This window comes from Triticum aestivum, chromosome 6A, assembly GCF_018294505.1.
Source record: "Triticum aestivum cultivar Chinese Spring chromosome 6A, IWGSC CS RefSeq v2.1, whole genome shotgun sequence".
Taxonomy (NCBI): Eukaryota; Viridiplantae; Streptophyta; class Magnoliopsida; order Poales; family Poaceae; genus Triticum; species Triticum aestivum.
Window position 1 is genome coordinate 550511399 of NC_057809.1, and position 20283 is coordinate 550531681.

At 46.5% G+C, this 20283-nt stretch overlaps 1 protein-coding gene across 1 annotated transcript; it reads left to right on the top strand.

Moving 5' to 3' along the window:
• The first annotated feature begins 15408 nt into the window (after positions 1-15408).
• Positions 15409-17219, top strand: LOC123128419 (probable galacturonosyltransferase-like 9). Its single transcript, XM_044548413.1, has one exon. The coding sequence runs from the start codon at positions 15654-15656 to the stop codon at positions 16779-16781; it is 1128 nt and encodes a 375-aa protein (XP_044404348.1). The 5' UTR covers positions 15409-15653; the 3' UTR covers positions 16782-17219.
• The last annotated feature ends 3064 nt before the right edge of the window (positions 17220-20283 follow it).

A 20283-nucleotide genomic window follows, 5' to 3' on the forward strand; every position in this document is an offset into this window, starting at 1 on the left:
GCGGAATTACCCCAAATGCATGGTAGATAAGAAGGCTAGCAACTTCAAGAAAGTATATACGTGTTATTAATGTGTACCTCACTAGTACTCCTGGTAGCACCTGGGTATTGGATACCGGTTCAGTTGCTATTATTGGTGACTTGAAGCAAAAGCTACGGACTAAACGGAGACTGGCTAAGGGCGAGGTGACGATGTGTGTTGGAAGTGTTTCCAAAGTTGATGAGATCACCATCGCACGCTCCATCTGCCTTCAGGATTAGTATTGAACCTAGATAAATGTTATCAGGTGCCTACGTTGAGCATGAATATGATTAGATCATGTTCATTGCAATACGGTTATTCATTTAAGTTAGAGAATAATGGTTATTCTGTTTACATGAATAATACCTTTCATGGTCATGCACCCTATGTGAATGGTTCATTGAATCTCGGTCGTGGTAATACACATGTTCATGCCAAAAGATGTAGAGTTATTAATGATAGTACCACTTTCTTGTGGCACTGCCGCTTAGGTCATATTGGCGTAAGATGCATGAAGAAACTCCATGTAGATGGATGTTTGGAGTCACTTGATTTTGAATCGCTTGACACATGCGAGCCATGCCTCATGGGCAAGATGACTAAGACCTCGTTTTCAGGTATAATGAAACGGGCAAGTGACTTGTTGGAAATCATATATGCTGATGCGTGTGATTCAATGAGAATTGAAGCGTGCGGTGGATATCGCTATTTTCTCATCTTCACTGACAATTTGAGTAGATATAGGTATATTTACTTAATGAAGCACAAGTCTGAAACGTTTGAAAAGTTCAAGCGATTTCAGAGTGAAGTTAAGAATCATCATAACAAGAAGATCAAATTCCTACGATCTGATCAATGAGAATTCTGAGTTATGAGTTTGGCAAACACTTAAGACATTGTGGAATTGTTTCACAGTTGAAGCCACCTGGAACACCACAGGGTAATGGTGTGTCCGGACGTCGTAATCAAACCCTATGAGATATGGTGCGATCTATGATGTCTCTTGCCGATCTACCGTTTTCATTTTGAGGTTATGCGTTAGAGACAACTGCATTCACTTTAGATAGGGCACCATCTAAGTCCGTTGAGACGACGTCGAACATTAGTTTGGCAAGAAACCAAAGTTGTCGTTTCTTAATGTTTGGGGCTGCGATGCTTAAGGCTTCAGCCGGAGAATCTCGAACCCAAAGCGGACAAACACATTTTCATAGAATACCCAAAGGTGACGGTTGGGTACACCTTCTATCTCAGATCCGAGGGCAAATTGTTTGTCACTAAGAACGGGTCCTTTCTCGAGAAGGAGTTTCTCTCGAAAGAATTGAGTGGGAGGAAGATAGAACTTGATGAGGTTGTCGAACCTTTACTTCAACCGGAGAGTGATGCAACACAGAAAGATGTTTTCTGTGGCGCCTACGTCTGTTGAATAGGAAATTAATGATAGTGATCATGAAGCTTCGGATCAAGTTGCTATCAAACCTCGTAGGTCGACAAGGATATGTACTACTCCTGAGTGGTACAATTATCCTGTCTTAGATATCATGTTGTTAGACAACAATGAACCTACGAGCTATGGAGAAGCGATGGTGGGCCCGTATTCCGACAAATGGTTAGAAGCCATGAAATCCGAGATAGGATCCATGTATCAGAACAAAGTATGGACTTTGGTGGACTTGCCCAATGATCGGCAAGCCATTGAGATAAATGGATCTTTAACAGAAGACGGACATGGGCGGTAATGTTACCGTCTATGAAGCTCGACTTGTGGGAAAGAGTCTTTTCACAAGTTCAAGGAGTTGACTACCATGAGAATTTCTCACCCGTAGCGATGCTTAAGTCCGTCGGAATCATGTTAGCATTAGCTGTATTTTTCGATTATGAAATCTGACAGATGGATGTCAAAACAAGTTTTCTTACCAGTTTTCGTAAGAAAAAGTTGTATGTGATACAATAAAAGGTTTTGTCGGTCCTAAGGATGCTAAAAGGTATGCTGGCTCCAGCAATCCTTCTATGGACTAGAGCAAGCATCTCGGAGTTGGAATATATGCTTTGATGGAGTGATCAAAGCTTTTAGGTTTATACAATGTTTGCTAGAAACTTGTATTTACAAGAAAGTGAGTGGGAGCACTACAACATTTCTGATAAGTATATGTGGATGACATATTGTTGATTCGAAATAATGTAGAATTTTGGAAAGCATAAACGGTTGTTTGAAGAGTGATTTTCAAAGGAAGACCTGGATAAAGCTGCTTACATATTGGGCATCAAGATCTATAGATATAGATAAAAACGCCTAATGATACTTTCAAAGAACGCACACCTTGACATGTTTTTGAAGGAGTTCAAAATAGATCAGTCAAAGAAGGGGTTCTTACCTGAGTTGTAAGGTGTGAAGTTGAGTAAGACTCGAAGATTGACCACGGCAGAAGAAAGAGGAAGGACGAAGGTCGTCCCCTATGCTTTTGTCATAGGCTCTATATGGTATGCCATGCTGAGTACCGCACCAGATATGTGCCTTGCCACATGTCTGGCAAGAGGGTACAAAGGTGATCTAGGAGTGGATCACCAGATAGCGGTCAAAATTATCCTTAGAGGAATAAGGAAATGTTTCTCGGTTATGGAGGTGATAAAGAGTTCGACGTAAAGAGTTACGTCGATGCAAGCTTAACACCTATCCGGATAGCTCTGAGTAGAGATACCGGATACGTATAATGGAGCAACAATTTGGAATAGCTCCAAGTGGAACGTGGTAGCAGCTTCTACGGTATGACATAAAGTTTTGCGAAATACATAGGGATCTGAATATGGCAGACCCGTTGACTACAACCTCTCTCACAAGCATAACATGATCAAACCCAGAACTCATTGAGTGTTAATCACATAGTGATGTGAACTAGATTAGTGACTCTAGTAAACTCTTTGGATGTTGGTCACATGGCGATGTGACCTATGAGTGTTAATCACATGGCGATGTGAACTAGATTATTGACTCTAGTGCAAGTGGAAGACTGTTGGAAATATGCCCTAGAGGCAATAATAAATTGGTTATTATTATATTATATTTCATTTTTTATGATAATCGTTCATTATCCATGCTAAAATTGTATTGATAGGAAACTCATATACATGTGTGGATACATAGACAACACCATGTCCCTAGTAAGCCTCTAGTTGACTAGCTCGTTGATCAATAGATGGTTACGGTTTCCTGATGATGGACATTGGATGTCGTTGATAACGGGATCACATCATTAGGAAAATGACGTGATGGACAAGACCCAATCCTAAGCCTAGCACAACATCGTGTAGTTCGTATGCTAAAGCTTTTCTAATGTCAAGTATCATTTCCTTAGACCATGAGATTGTGCAACTCCCGGATACCGTAGGAGTGCTTTGGGTGTACCAAACGTCACAACGTAACTGGGTGGCTATAAAGGTGCACTACAGGTATCTCCGAAAGTGTCTGTTGGGTTGGTACGAATCGAGACTGGGATTTGTCACTCCGTATGACGGAGAGGTATCTCTGGGCCCACTCGGTAATGCATCATCATAATGAGCTCAATGTGACTAAGCAGTTAGTCACGGGATCATGCGTTACGGAATGACTAAAGTGACTTGCCGGTAACGAGATTGAACAAGGTATTGGGATACCGACAATCGAATCTCGGGCAAGTAACATACCGATTGACAAAGGGAATTGAATACGGGATTGATCGAATCCCCGACATCGTGGTTCATCCGATGAGATCATCATGGAAGATGTGGGAGCCAATATGGGTATCCAGATCCCGCTATTGGTTATTGGTCGTACAGGTGTCTCGGTCATGTCTGCATGGTTCCCGAACCCGTAGGGTCTACACACTTAAGGTTCGGTGACGCTAGAGTTGTTATGGGAAATAGTATGTGGTTACCGAAGGTAGTTCGGAGTCCTGGATGAGATCCCGGACGTCACGAGGAGTTCCGGAATGGTCCGGCGGTGAAGATTGATATATTGGACAAAGGGTATTGGAGTCCGGAAGTGTTCTGGATGTACCAGGCTATGGCCAGCATGACCGAAAGGTGTTTCGGGAGCCCCGACAAGTGTTGGAGGGCCTCATGGGCCAAAGAGGAAGGGGCAAGCCTCCACCTGCTTGGCTTGGGGGGCAAGTCTCCCTAGGATTTTCCCTAGCGAGATCCAATCTGCTTGGCCGCCGCCCCCTAGGGGAAACCCTAGGGCGCCTCCCCCTCTCCCCTTGCCCCTATATATAGTGGAGGGGTGGGAGGGCAGCCACACCTCTTCCCTGGTGCAGCCCTCCTCCTCCTACACCTCCTCCTCCTCCATAGTGCTTGGCGAAGCCCTGCTGGAGAACCACGAGCTCCATTGCCACCATGCCGTCGTGCTGCTAGAGTTCTCCCTCAACTTCTCCTCTCCCCTTGCTGGATCAAGAAGGAGGAGACGTCCCCGGGCTGTACGTGTGTTGAACGCGGAGGCGTCGTCCGTTCGGTGCTAGATCGGATCTTCCGCGATTTGAATCGCCATGAGTACGACTCCATCAACCGCGTTCTTGTAACACTTCCGCTTAGCGATCTTCAAGGGTAGGAAGATGCACTCCCTCTCTCTCATTGCTAGCATCTCCTAGATTGATCTTGGTGATACGTAGGAAAATTTTGAATTATTGCTACGTTCCCCAACACTAATCCAGTCTGGTCAATTCTATGGAAGCTACAAATTCCTTGAAAAATTAAGATATTCCGTTGGAGGGCTTTACATGGCATATTACCTCTTAAAAGTATTCTAACCAACAAGCATGTCGGATCAGCTGATCATTGCCTTATTTGCTCACACGGACCAGAAGATGTTATTGTTGGAAATATGCCCTAGAGGCAATAATAAATTAGTTGTTATTATATTTACTTGTTCATGATAATCGTTTACTATCCATGCTAGAATTGTATTGATAGGAAACTCAGATACATGTGTGGATACATAGACAGCACCATGTCCCTAGTAAGCCTCTAGTTGGCTAGCTCGTTGATCAATAGATGGTTACAGTTTCCTAACCATGGAAATTGGATGTCGTTGATGACAGGATCACATCATTAGGAGAATGATGTGATGGACAAGACCCAATCCTAAGCCTAGCACAAGATCGTGTAGTTCGTATGCTAAAGATTTTCTAATGTCAAGTATCATTTCCTTAGACCATGAGATTGTGCAACTCCCGGATACCGTAGGAATGCTTTGGTTGTACCAAACGTCACAACGTAACTGGGTGGCTATAAAGGTGCACTGCGGGTATCTCCAAAAGTGTCTGTTGGGTTGGCATGAATCGAGACTGGGATTTGTCACTCCGTGTAACGGAGAGGTATCTCTGGGCCCACTCGGTAGGACATCATCATAATGTGCACAATGTGACCAAGGAGTTGATCACGGGATGATGTGTTACGGAACGAGCAAAGAGACTTGCCGGTAACGAGATTGAACGAGGTATCGGGATACCGACGATCGAATCTCGGGCAAGTATCGTACCGATAGACAAAGGGAATTGTATACGGGATTGATTGAATCCTTGACATCATGGTTCATTCGATGAGATCATCATGGAGCATGTGGGAGCCAACATGGGTATCCAGATCCCGCTGTTGGTTATTGACCGGAGAGTTGTCTCGGCCATGTCTGCATGACTCCCGAGCCCGTAGGGTCTACACACTTAAGGTTCGATGACGCTAGGGTTATAGGAAAAGTATGTACGCGGTTACCGAATGTTGTTCGGAGTCCCGGATGAGATCCCGGATGTCACGAGGAGTTCCGGAATGGTCCAAAGGTAAAGATTTATATATAGGAAGTCCCGCTTTGGTCACCGAAAAAGTTTCGGGTGCTATCGGTAACGTACCGGGACTACCAAGAGGGTCCCGGGGGTCCACCAGGTGGGTCCACCAGCCCCAGAAGGCAGCGTGGGCCAAGTGTGGGAGGGGACCAGCCCCAGGTAGGCTGGTGCGCCCCTCCCACCAAGGCCCAAGGCGCGTGGAGAGTGGGAAGGGGGCAAACCCTAGGTCCAGATGGGCCTTAAGGCCCACCCTAGGGCGCCCTCCTCTCTTCCCTCCCTTGGCCGCACTCTAGATGGGTTTTGGGGGCTTCCGCCACCCCTAGGGATGGAACCCTAGATGGGGGCACAGCCCCTTCCCTTCCCCTGTATATATATTGGGGGGTTTTGGGGCTGCCAGACATAGGAGATCATCTCCCTCTTGGCGCAGCCCTACCTCTCTCCCTCCTCGTCTCTCATAGTGCTTGGCGAAGCCCTGCTAGAGTCCCGCACTCCTCCACCACCACCACGTCGTCATGCTGCTGCTGGACGGAGTCTTCCCCAACCTCTCCCTCTCTCCTTGCTGGATCAAGGCATGGGAGACGTCACCGGGCTGCACGTGTGTTGAACGCGGAGGCGCCGTTGTTCGGTGCTTAGATCAGAATCGACCGCGATCTGAATCGCCACGAGTACGACTACCTCATCCGCGTTCTTGCAATGCTTCCGCTTAGCGATCTACAAGGGTATGTAGATGCACTCCCCTTCCCCTCGTTGCTAGATTACTCCATAGATTGATCTTGGTGATGCGTAGAAAATTTTAAATTTCTGCTACGATCCCCAACAGTGGCATCATGAGCTAGGTCTATGCGTATATTCTATGCACGAGTAGAACACAAAGTAGTTGTGGGAGATGATTTGTTCAATTTGCTTGCCGTTACTAGTCTTATCTTGATTCGGCGGCATTGTGGGATGAAGCGGCCCGGACCGACCTTACACGTACTCTTACGTGAGACAGGCTCCACCGACTGACATGCACTAGTTGCATAAGGTGGCTAGCGGGTGTCTGTCTCTCCCACTTTAGTCGGATCGGATTCGATGAAAAGGGTCCTTATGAAGGGTAAATAGAAATTGGCATATCACGTTGTGGTTTTGGCGTAGGTAAGAAACGTTCTTGCTAAGAAACCTATAGCAGCCACATAAAAATTTGCAACAACAATTAGAGGACGTCTAACTTGTTTTTGCAGCATATGCCGTGTGATGTGATATGGCCAAAAGGATGTGATGAATGATATATGTGATGTATGAGATTGATCATGTTCTTGTAATAGGAATCACGACTTGCATGTCGATGAGTATGACAACCGGTAGGAGCCATAGGAGTTGTCTTAATTTATTTATGACCCGCGTGTCAACATAAACGTCATGTAATTACTTTACTTTATTGCTAAACCGTTAGCCATAGTAGTAGAAGTAATAGATGACGAGACAACTTCATGAAGACACGATGATGGAGATCATGGTGTCATGCCGGTGACGATGATGATCATGGCGCCCCGAAGATGGAGATCAAAAGGAGCAAAATGATATTGGTCATATCATGTCACTATTTGATTGCATGTGATGTTTATCATGTTTTACATCTTATTTGCTTAGAACGACGGTAGCTTAAATAAGATGATCCCTCACAATAATTTCAAGAAAGTGTTCCCCCAAACTGTGCACCGTTGCAAAGGTTCGTTGTTTCGAAGCATCACGTGATGATCGGGTGTGATAGATTCTAACATTCGAATACAACAGGTGTAAGCCAGATTTACACACGCAATACACTTAGGTGGACTTGATGAGCCTAGCATGTACAAACATGGCCTCGGAACACGGAAGACCGAAAGGTCGAACATGAGTCGTATAGAAGATACAATCAACATGAAGATGTTCATCGATGATGACTAGTCCGTCTCACGTGATGATCGGACACGGCCTAGTTGACTTGGATCATGTATCACTTAGATGACTAGAGGGATGCCTATCTGAGTGGGAGTTCATTAAATAATCAAATGAACTTAATTATCATGAACATAGTCAAAAGGATTTTGCAAATTATGTCGTAGCTTACACTTTAGTTCTACTGTTTTAGATATGTTCCTAGAGAAAATTTAGTTGAAAGTTGATAGTAGCAATTATGCGGATTGGGTCCGTAAACTGAGGATTGTCTTCATTGCTGCGCAGAAGGATTATGTCCTTAATGCACCGCTCAGTGAGCTGAACCTCGAGCGTCGGTTGTGGATGTTGCGAACATCTGACATACACGTTTTGATGACTACATGATAGTTCAGTGCGTAATGCTAAATGGTTTAGAATTGAGGCACCAAAGACGTTTTTGAAACATTGCAGAACATATGAGATGTTACAAAGACTGAAATTGGGATTTCAGACTAGTGCCCACGTCAACAGGTATGAGACCTCTGACAAGTTTCTTAAGCCTGCAAACTAAGGGAGAAAAGCTCAATCATTGAGCATGTGCTCAGATTGTCTGAGTACTACAATCGCTTGAATCGAGTGGGAGTTAATCTTCTAGATGAGATAGTGATAGTTCTCCATAGTCACTGCCACCAAGTTATTAGAGCTTAGTGATGAACTATAACATATCAGGGATAGACATGATGATCCTTGAGCAATTCGCGATGTTTGACACCGCGAAAGTAGAAATCAAGTAGGAGCATCAATTGTTGATGGTTAAACCACTAGTTTCAAGAAGGGCAAGGGAAAGAAGGGATACTTCATGAGACGGCAAATCAGTTGTTGCTCTAGTGAAGAAACCCAAGGTTGAACCAAACCCGAGACTAAGTGCTTCTATAATGAGGGGAACGGTCACTAAAGCAGAACTACCCTAGATACTTGGTAAATGAGAAGGCTGGCAAGGTCGACAGAAGTATTTTGGATATACGTCATATTATTGTGTACTTTCTAGTACCCCTAGTAGCACCAGGGTAATAAATACCGGTTCGGTTGCTAAGCATTAGTAACTCGAAATAAAAGGCTGCGGAAACTAGCTAAAGGTGAAATGACGATATGTGTTGAAAGTGTTTCCAAGGTTGATGTGATCAAACATCGCATGCTCCCTCTACCATCGGGATTGGTGTTAAACCAAAATAATTGTTATTTGGTGTTTGCGTTGAGCATATACATGATTGGATTATGTTTATCGCCACACGGTTGTTCATTTAAGGAGAATAATGGTTACTCTGTTTATTTAAATAATACTTTCAATGGTCTTGCACCTAAAATGAATGGTTTATTGAATCTCGATCGTAGTGATACACATGTTCATGCCAAAAGATATAAGATAGTAATGATAGTACCACGTACTTATGGCACTGCCATTTGAGTCATGTTGGTATAAAATGCATGAAGAAGCTCCATGTTGATGGATCTTTGGACTCACTCGTTTTTGAAAAGATTGAGACATGCGAACCATGTCTATTGGTAGATATGCATGAAGAAACTCCATGCAGATGGATCGTTTGGACTCACTTGATTTTGAATCACTTGAGACATGCAAATCATACCACATGGGCAAGATGACTGAAAGGCCTCGTTTTTAGTAAGATGGAACAAGAAAGCAACTTGTTGAAAGTAATACATTTTGATGTATGCAGTCCAATGAGTGCTGAGGCACGCAGTGGATATCGTTATGTTCTTACTTCACAGATGATTTGAGTAGATGCTGAGTATATTTACTTGATGAAACACAAGTCTGAATTATTGAAAGGTTTAAGTAATTTCAGAGTGAAGTTGAAGATCGGCGTGACAAGATGATAAAATGTCTATGATATGATCATAGAGATGAATATCTGAGTTACGAGTTTGGCACACAATTAAGACATTGTGGAAATTGTTTCACAACTAATACCGCCTGGATCACCATAATGTGATGGTGTGTCCGAACATCATAACTGCACCCTATTGGATATGGTGCATGCCATGATGTCTCTTATCGAATTACCACTATCGTTTATGGGTTAGGCATTAGAGACAACCGCATTCACTTTAAATAGGGCACCACACAATTCCGTTGAGACGACACCGTATGAACTATGGTTTAGAGAAACCTAAGCTGTCGTTTCTTAAAAGTTTGGGGCTGCGATGCTTATGTGAAAAAAAGGGTTTCAGGCTGATAAGCTCGAACCCAAAGCGGATAAATGCATCTTCATAGAATACCCAAAATAGTTGGGTATACCTCCTATTTCAGATCCGGAAGCAAAAGTGATTGTTTCTAGAAACGGGTCCTTTCTCGAGGAAAAGTTTCTCTCGAAAGAACTGAGTGGGAGGATGATGGAGACTTGATGAGGTTATTGAACCGTCACTTCAACTAGTATGTAGCAGGACACAGGAAGTTGTTCCTGTTGCACCTACACCAATTGAAGTGGAAGCTTATGATATTGATCATGAAACTTCTGATCAAGTCACTACCAAACCTCATAGGTCGACAAGGATGCGTACTACTTCAGAGTGGTACGTAATCCTGTCTTGGAAGTCATGTTGCTAGACAACAGTAAACCTACGAGCTATGGAGAAGCAATGGTGGGCCCGGATTCCAAAAATTGGCTCGAGGCCATAAAATCCAAGAGAGGATCCATGTATGAAAACAAAGTGTAGACTTTGGAAGAACCACTTGATGGTCGTAAGGCTGTTGGGCACATATGGATTTTAAAAGGAAGACGAACAATGATGGTAAGTATCACCATTAAGAAAGCTCGACTTGTCGTTAAGATGTTTTCCGCCAAGTTCAAGGAGTTGACTACGATGAGACTTTCTCACTCGTAGTGATGCTAAGAGTCTGTTGGAATTATATTAGCAATTACTGCATTATTTATGAAATCTTGTAGATAGGATGTCAAAACATCATTTCCTCGATGATTTTCTTGAGGAAAGGTTGTATGTGATAAAACCAGAAGTTTTTGACAATCCTGAAAGATGCTAACAAGTATGCAAAGCTCCAGCAACCCTTCTAAGGACTGGAGTAAGCATCTCGGAGTTGGAATGTACGCTTTGATGAGATGATCAAAGATTTTGGGTATATACAAAGTTTATGAGAAACTTGTATTTCCAAAGAAGTGAGTGGGAGCACTGTAGAATTTCTGATGAGTATATGTTGTTGACTATTGTTGATCAGAAATGATGTAGAGTTTTTGGAAAGCATATATGGTTATTTGAAAAGTGTTTTTCAATGGAAAACCTGGATTAAGCTACTTGAACATTAAGCATCAAGATATATAAGGATAGATCAAAATCGCTTAATAGTACTTTCAAACGAACACATACCATGACAAAATTTTGAAGGAGTTCAAAAACTAGATCGGCAAAGAAGGAGTTCTTGGCTGTGTTATAAGGTATGAGTATTGAGTAAAACTCAAGACCTGACCACGGCAGAATAGAGAGAAAGGACGAAGGTCGTCCCCTATGCTTTAGACGTAGGCTCTAAAGTATGCAATGTTGTGTACCGCACCTGAAGTGTGCCAAGCCATGAGTCAGTCAAGGGGTACAAGTGTGATCTAGGAATGGATCACGGGACAACGGTCAAGGTTATCCTTAGTAACTAGTGGACTAAGGAATTTTCTCGATTATGGAGGTGGTAAAAGAGTTCGTCGTAAAGGGTTACATCGATGCAATCTTTGACACTAATCTGGATGATTCTGAGTAGTAAACAAGATTCGTATAGTAGAACAGTTATTTGGAATAGCTCCAAATAGAGCGTGGTAGCTTCATCTACAAGATGACATAGAGATTTGTAAAGCACACACACGGATCTGAAAGGTTCAGACCCGTTGACTATAACATCTCTCACAAGCATAACATGATCAAACCCAGGACTCATTGAGTGTTAATCACATGGTAATGTGAACTAGATTATTGACTCTAGTAAACTCTTTGGGTGTTAGTCACATGAGGATGTGACCTTGAGTGTTAATCACATAGCGATGTGAACTTGATTATTGACTCTAGTGCAAGTGGGAGACTGTTGGAAATATGCCCTAGAGGCAATAATAAATTAGTTGTTATTATATTTACTTGTTCATGATATTCGTTTATTATCCATGCTAGAATTGTATTGATAGGAAACTCAGATACATGTGTGGATACATAGACAACACCATGTCCCTAGTAAGCCTCTAGTTGACTAGCTCATTGATCAATAGATGGTTACGGTTTCCTGACCATGGAAATTGGATGTCGTTGATGACGGGATCACATCATTAGGAGAATGATGTGATGTACAAGACCCAATCCTAAGCCTAGCACAAGATCGTGTAGTTCGTATGCTAAAGCTTTTCTAATGTCAAGTATCATTTCCTTAGACCATGAGATTGTGCAACTCCCAGATACCGTAGGAATGCTTTGGGTGTACCAAACGTCACAACGTAACTGGGTGGCTATAAAGGTGCATTGCGAGTATCTCCGAAAGTGTCTGTTGGGTTGGCACGAATCGAGACTGGGATTTGTCACTCCGTGTAACGGAGAGGTATCTCTGGGCCCACTCGGTAGGACATCATCATAATGTGCACAATGTGACCAATGAGTTGATCACGGGATGATGTGTTACGGAACGAGTAAAGAGACTTGCCGGTAACGAGATTGAACGAGGTATCGGGATACCGACGATCGAATCTCGGGCAAGTATCGTACCGATAGACAAAGGGAATTGTATACGGGATTGATTGAATCCTTAACATCGTGGTTCATCCGATGAGATCATCGTGGAGCATGTGGGAGCCAACATCGGTATCCAGATCCCGCTGTTGGTTATTAACCGGAGAGTTGTCTCGGCCATGTCTGCATGACTCCCGAGTCCGTAGGGTCTACACACTTAAGGTTCGATGACGCTAGGGTTATAGGGAAAGTATGTACGCGTTTACAGAATGTTGTTCGGAGTCCCGGATGAGATCCCGGACATCATGAGGAGTTCCGAAATGGTCCGGAGGTAAAGATTTATATATAGAAAGTCCCGTTTTGGTCACCGGAAAAGTTTCGGGTGCTATCGGTAACGTACCGGGACCACCGGGAGGGTCCCGGGGGTCCACCAGGTGGGGCCACCAGCCCTAGAAGGCTGCGTGGGCCAAGTGTGGGAGGGGACCATCCCCAGGTAGGCTGGTGCGCCCCCCCACCAAGGCCCAAGGCGCGTGGAGAGTGGGAAGGGGGCAAATCCTAGGTCCAGATGGGCCTTAAGGCCCACCCTAGGGCACCCCCTCTCTTCCCTCCCACCCTAGATGGGTTTTGGGGGCTGCCTCCACCCCTAGGGATGGAACCCTAGATGGGGGCATAGCCCCTCCCCTTCCCCTATATATATTGGGGGTTTTGGGGGCTGCCGGACATAGGAGATCATTTCCCTCTTGGCGCAGCCCTACCTCTTTCCATCCTCGTCTCTCGTAGTGCTTGGCGAAGCCCTGCTAGAGTCCCGCGCTCCTCCACCACCACCACGCCGTCGTGCTGCTGCTGGACGGAGTCTTCCCCAACCTCTCCCCCTCTCCTTGCTGGATCAAGGCATGGGAGACGTCATCGGGCTGCACGTGTGTTGAACGCGGAGGCGCCGTTGTTCGGCGCTTAGATCGGAACCGACCACGATCTGAATCGCCACGAGTACGACTACCTCATCCGCGTTCTTGCAACGCTTCCGCTTAGCGATCTACAAGGGTATGTAGATGCACTCCCCTTCCCCTCGTTGCTAGATTACTCCATAGATTGATCTTGGTGATGCGTAGAAAATTTTAAATTTTCGCTACGATCCCCAACAGTTATGCACTTTTGTTGTTCGGTTGTGCTCGCGCTAAGGAACTATGGAGGTTGTTGGGACTGTCGTAAATAATCTCTGAAGCCACCACTGAAGACAAGTCTGGGTCAATGTACTTGAGCATCTGTTTTGTCTTCCTGAGTCCAGTATGCCAAACATGATATCAGTTGGGTTAAAGGAAGGAATCTGTACAACATGCTGGTATTTGTGGTGGATGAGGAGGCAGCAAATGCATCACAACAAAACTTGCTCAGTCCCACAAAGTGCAATGGCCATCCGGGCCATTTGCCTAAAATGTCAAAGATCCCTTGCGCTGAAGAATGGGTCAGTTATTTGTAGGGACAGGAAGTAGTCGAAGCCAATTCCGGGTACAACTAAACTACATGTGGATGCATCATTTTTGGATGATGAGTTGAGAGGATCCACGGGTGCGATCATTTGAGACGAATATGGGGTCTTCTTGGTGGCCTCCTGCTCTCCAATACCCCCATGTAGTTGATGCACATATGGCTAAGTGTCTAACTATGAGAAATGGGTTGATGTTAGCTAATGATATGGGATTTCATTCCATCCAAATAGAATCTGATTCAATGGAGGTGACTAATGCTTTCTCAAGACAAGACCTAATTTGGAACGGAATGCTTCGCTTTTTGTCGGGTATGATAGGATCTGTTCATTTCTTGCATTGTACTCCCTCAATTCCTTTATGTAAGGTGTATTATTTTTGGCACGTAATTATAGAATATTTATGATGAAATTACCCTTGTCTAATTTATTGATTATCGGCAAGTAAATCATTTAGGCTAGGAAAATGAGAGATGCATACAATTGGGAGAGATATAATTTCCTTTTCTTTCTCTACAAGGAGAGATACATATAATGAGAGGAGAGACTCTTTCCATTTTCTAGAGGGCCAAGAACGGAATTACAGAGAATTAGAAAAATGCACCTTACATTGTCGAATTTTATAAAAAAAATACATCTTATACAAAGGAACAGAGTAATAGGGACGCAAATGAGATTGCTTATAAGATTGCTAAATTTTCTTTTGATTATAATGAGGTTTGTAATTGGGTCGATGAACCCCCAGGTTTCTGGTTGATGCCTTGGCAAACGATGCAACTATTTTACCAAATCAATAAAATAAGCCATGATGACATGTTCTAAAAAAAAATTTGCTTGAGATGTCGTTCTTATTTGTGTGGCGTCCTTCATTAATTTATTTAATTTTAATCATCACAAACGATGGCAGCATTGGTTGCAAGAGATGATACTATGCTAAGAAGAGATAGGATATGTTGAGAAATTGTCTTCTCTAATAATAATAAAAAAGAGTAACGTGAAAAGCGTCGTCACATCGACCAATGTACAATGCCCCAACATGCATTACTTATATTCCATTTGGGTATTTGATTATAGCATAATTGGTAGTATCTCATCTTAGCTGCTTCCAGCGGATCACGGGTGGGTAACTTTGGTTGATTGACTATTCCATTCCGTCGTGCAGCTTTAGTTGCCGATCCCTTGCACAAGCAGTAAGTAAAACTTTTCCTCATCGGCACAGATCCAAAACGTGCGTCCACTTGGCGCGGCCACATGCATTGTGTTCTCGTACAGTACGGTATAGTATACGTACCGTATTCGTATGCGGCACGATCCGACCCCGATTTGCTTTCCTTTTTTTGAGAATTTCCTACTAAACACGGCTTAATCAAGCGATGACGATCGCGGAGCGGATTAGCGCGTCATCCCGAGGCCGGGCCCCACCCGGGTAATATAAACACGGGGGCTTTATTGGTAGCGGCACATATAAATCGCCCCCAGGAAAACAAACCATCGGAGTTTGGGGGGATCCATTCCATACCAACGAGCGACGGGAGGGAGGAGCCAAGGAGGGATTGGTTGGAACAGACGCCGACCACTTCGTTCCCCTCCCCTGCCCAACCCAACCAGAGAGAGAGAGAGAGAGAGAGAGGAAGAGCGAGCCCGACCCAGGCCCCCCTCGTTCCCACCGGGCGAGAGAGAAAGAGGGGGAGCCCTAGCCCTAGCCGCCGTCGGCGGGGGCGATGGCCGCGGCCGCGCCGGCGATGCGGGCCGGGCTGGTCTTGGTGGCGTTCTTGTTGTTGGCCGCATCGGGGGCGGGGGCGAGGGCGGAGGGGGCGCTGCCGCGGTTCGCGGAGGCCCCCGAGTACCGGAACGGGGAGGGCTGCCCGGCGGCGGTGGCCGGCGCGGGGGTGTGCGACCCGGGGCTCGTCCACATCGCGATGACGCTCGACGCGCACTACCTCCGGGGCTCCATGGCCGCCATCTACTCGCTGCTCAAGCACGCCTCCTGCCCGGAGTCGCTCTTCTTCCACTTCCTCGCCGCTGACGCCGCCGCGCCCGGGGTCGGCGAGCTCCGGAGCGCGCTCGCCGCCTCCTTCCCGTCGCTGCGGTTCGAGATCTACCCGTTCCGCGCCGACGCCGTCACGGGCCTCATCTCCGCCTCGGTGCGCGCCGCGCTCGAGGCGCCGCTCAACTACGCCAGGAACTACCTCGCCGACCTGCTCCCCAAGTGCGTGCCCCGGGCCATATACCTCGACTCGGACGTGCTCGCCGTCGACGACGTGCGCAGGCTCTGGGAGACGCGCCTGCCCGCCGCCGCCGTCGTCGCCGCGCCCGAGTACTGCCACGCCAACTTCTCCCGCTACTTCACCGACGCCTTCTGGTCCGACCCGGACCTCGGCGCGCGCGTCTTCGCGGGCCGCCGCCGCGCGCCCTGCTACTTCAACACCGGCGTCATGGTCATCGACCTCCGGCGCTGGCGCTCGGGGAACTACCGCCACCGCGTCGAGCAGTGGATGGAGTTGCAGAAGGAGAAGCGAATCTACGAGCTGGGCTCCTTGCCCCCTTTCTTGCTCCTCTTCGCCGGCGAGGTGGAGGCTGTCGACCATCGGTGGAACCAGCACGGCTTGGGCGGCGACAACATTCTTGGTAGCTGCCGCCCGCTCCACAAGGGCCCTGTCAGCCTGATGCACTGGTCAGGCAAGGGCAAGCCATGGGATCGCCTCGACGCCGGCAGGCCTTGCCCGCTCGACCATACATGGAAATCATACGACCTCTACATTGGCGACGGTGATGCATCGCAAGCATCGGCGCCGTCCTGGGCCTCATTGTCATCATCGGCGTTGCCGGCGGCGGTGTTTTCTTGGTAGACAGATATGGGACACACGCTATAATTTTTTCATTTGGTTGTGGTAATGCAATTGCCTTGCGATGCATACCCACTGCCATCACAGCTGCCGTCGCAAGCCGGCTGCCGCCTTCGGCTGTACAGCGAGAGGAGGGGCGGTACATTGCGGCGGCTGCGACGGGAAGAGGAAGAACAGTGCATAGGGGAAGCAAATTCTTGTTCATTCACGATACAATTCGGATTGATTCATTATGCTGTGATCCGGAGGTGGTGACTAGGGAGGGGGTGTTGGAATTACTTTATTGGTGGTGTACAATTCTTGGATAGAAGAAAGGTTTCACTTTTTTTGTCTGTTAGTTCAGGATTGTTTCATTTACATTTACATGTTTGTTCAGTAAACCAGTATAAATATTGATTGAATTGGTTTCAATAAAACAGGGTGGATCTTATTCTTGCTGAAGTGCTAAACTCTCTTGTATCTGTCACTCGCTTGATGCAGAAATTCCATCGAGAATGGCTTAATCTCTTGTTATTTCCATATTTCGATAATGGTCCATTTTTGCTGTGGCTAGTTTGCTTTGATCAGTTCAACCAGAATGGCCTCATATATTGCTGTGTTATTTCCATCTTTCGATAATGGTCAATTTTTGCTGTGGCTAGCTTGCTTTGATCGGTTCAACCAGAATGGCCTCATATATTGCTGTTTCTATTTGACCTACTATCTCCATACGCTAGGTCCAAATTTATTGCTGTTTTTCTCCTTGTTCATCCAGAATTGCCTACTTTGTTCATCCAGTATGGCCTTATCTACGCCTGTTTCAACTTTGCCTGCTTGTTCATCCAGAATTGCCTGTCTGTTCATCTAAGAAGGCCTAATCTGCTGATGTTTCTGTTCTGCCTACTTGTTCTTCCAGAATTGCCTACTGCATTGTTGATTATTTAGTTTCAGTATTTGTCTGTCATGTATGTCTGTTCTAGTAATTGCTTATCTGTTTCGTCGACGAGGGTTTACAAGAGATGTTGCTGTCTTTTGGGTGTTTTTGCTCAGAATTGGCGATGGCTTGTGCTGTAGCTCCTTGACTTGTAGAGAGAAGCGGAAGCAGCATCAGAATACCAATCTTTACAGATGTGTGGCACACCTGCACAGCTTGAAAGAAAGCAAAAGGGGCAATATTATTGTTGTTGGTTAAGATCAACTTTTATATCGGAAAGCGATTAGCGCGAGCTACACAGGACAGGGACCTCCCAACAGACTCATAATTCAGGGGATTAATACTGCTAATACGCTAACTAATCCCAACTAGAACTCCACTAAAATTGCCAGCAATACATGTAGCCGCCCTTTAAATTACTGTTAAGATTCTTGTGAGAGAACGGCAGGAATATAGGAAAATTAAGCTCAACCGAATCATCTTTTCCACTTCTTTTGCGAGGGAGGTTGAATTATTTGAAACCTGGAACAGTCGTCGATTTGCCAAAGGCTGTCTGTCTGGTGTCAACATCTGAAATTGCAGCAGCAACAGCAGCATCTCGATTATTGGTATGCTTTCTTTTGTGGAGAAATGATTGATGAGACCGAAATGTGGCAGCACAACAGTTATTGCCCATGATCAGCACCATGTTCTGACGATGGTTTTGTAAGCAGCTGGACACCCTCCCTCCCCTTCTGAAGTCTCCGAGCTGTGTTACCTTAACCACAGGGCACCGAACATCGGCCGCCCGATCCCGCGATCGGACGGCCCTCGGTAGCCGCGGCCACGTTGCCTGGCAACGCTTTACACATACACGACACATCGCCCAGGCTGGAGGCCGCCGTCGAGCAGCTGGAGGGCGAGGCAGGTGGTAGTGGCGCGAGCTCATGATTGCGTGTGCGTGGGTATTCATATTCCCTCGTCTTTTTTACCCGAAAAAAATATATATTCTCTCGTCTTTTGGCCTTCTCCCTCCCTTTTGCTCCATGTTGCGAGTGAGATGAACTCCACCACCTACTGGCCGCTCGCCACTGGCCATCAACCACCCTACCCGACCCATATTCAATTCCACCCCCACATGCTCCATGCCCGTATACTATGCTATGCGTCCCGAGGCAAAAACTAACACGACTTGGTTTTCATTTCGTTCGGTCGTGCCGATGGGCACTGCCCAACGGACGTGGTGGTACGACCGGCCCCTTTCGCAGCCTCGTGCGTGCGTGCGGTCTCCGTCGGACCGTCGATCGCCGCTGCTTTGCTTTGTGCCTCGTGCACGAAGGTTCTTGCCACTATCGTCGGCGGCAGGTTGGTGCCGCGGCAGCGCGCAGTGTCGGCCACCGGATATGGCCGTCCCGGCCCGTGGCGGGGAGTTTCGGTGGATCGGCGCGGCGACCGATCGGGTGGTCCGGCAGGGCTCTTTCGGGCTCACGACACGCCGCGGTATCCACAACTCGGGAGACGACGGGAAGGGTGGGCGGCTGGCGAGTGGCGATCGTGGCAGCTGCTGACAGGGCGTCCGTGTTTGGTTAGGGTGGTTAGGGGGAGATGGTCTGTTGCAGAGGGTAGGGAAGCAGAGGCTGCAGAAGGCGCCAAACCGTCGGGGACTAGGCTGGGAGATTAGCATAACGAACTCAGATGAGATGGACGCCTAGTGATCGGACGAACCACCGCCGCAGGGCATTGGGTGGGCCGCCGTGGCCACCGAAGGCAGCTGCCGTCTGTTTTCCTATGTGGCGGTCGGCGTTAAGTGTCATGATTGTTGTGTGACGTGTCAGCAGATTAGAGAAGCCGGGCTTGACAGTGACTTGGTTCTTTCTCTGTACCATACCATATATTGTACTACTAATAATAAGTTTTTTTTTTGTGAGTTTCGTTCGTCGACAGTATGTATGTCGTGTTTTGTTCGCACCTGTAAACTTACGTTACATGTTGATGCAAAGGAGTGTGCCGCTAACAGCTCCCAGCTGCTGCTTCTTGTAACAATATATTACTGTATTATAAAGAACAGGGGAACAAAAGAGGAGAGCCGGCAGGGCTATCCGAGGGCGAGAGGTTTGGAATGTCCTGCAATGATTCGCGTGGGCAGCAGACATTGATGCTCAACTGATTTGGTTAAGCAACGAACCAGAATCTTTTTCACAGCCCGGTAGGTCACCTAAATGCGTGCAGGTAGCTACCCCCCCGCGAAAAAGGGAATAATTATCGATGCCAGGGTCAGTATGAGTAGTGCACGGCCGTCCTGGCCTGCATTCGTTGCACCAAACTGCAAGTCCTGCCTCTTGTAGTCTTGCGATAAACGAGAGGGGCTGTGCGGCGAGACGGCGTCAAGTTTGCAAGGGCGCAGGACAGGTTTGGTGAGGCGTCTGGTGTGGGTTTCAGGGTCACTTTGTTGTGAAAACAAATGAACATGGGGAAAGAGATGGTGAGAAATACTCCCTCCATTTCAAAATATAGTGCGCCCATGTTTCCCGATGTCGAACTTTGACCATAAATTTAATAAACGAGACCGACTGCGGCGGGAGAAAAAGTTACATAATTAAAAATTTCTTTCGA

What these genes read in the sequence shown, in the direction of transcription:
- LOC123128419 (XM_044548413.1), top strand. Translation starts at nt 15,654, where the DNA reads ATGGCCGCGGCCGCGCCGGCGATGCGGGCCGGGCTGGTCTTGGTGGCG.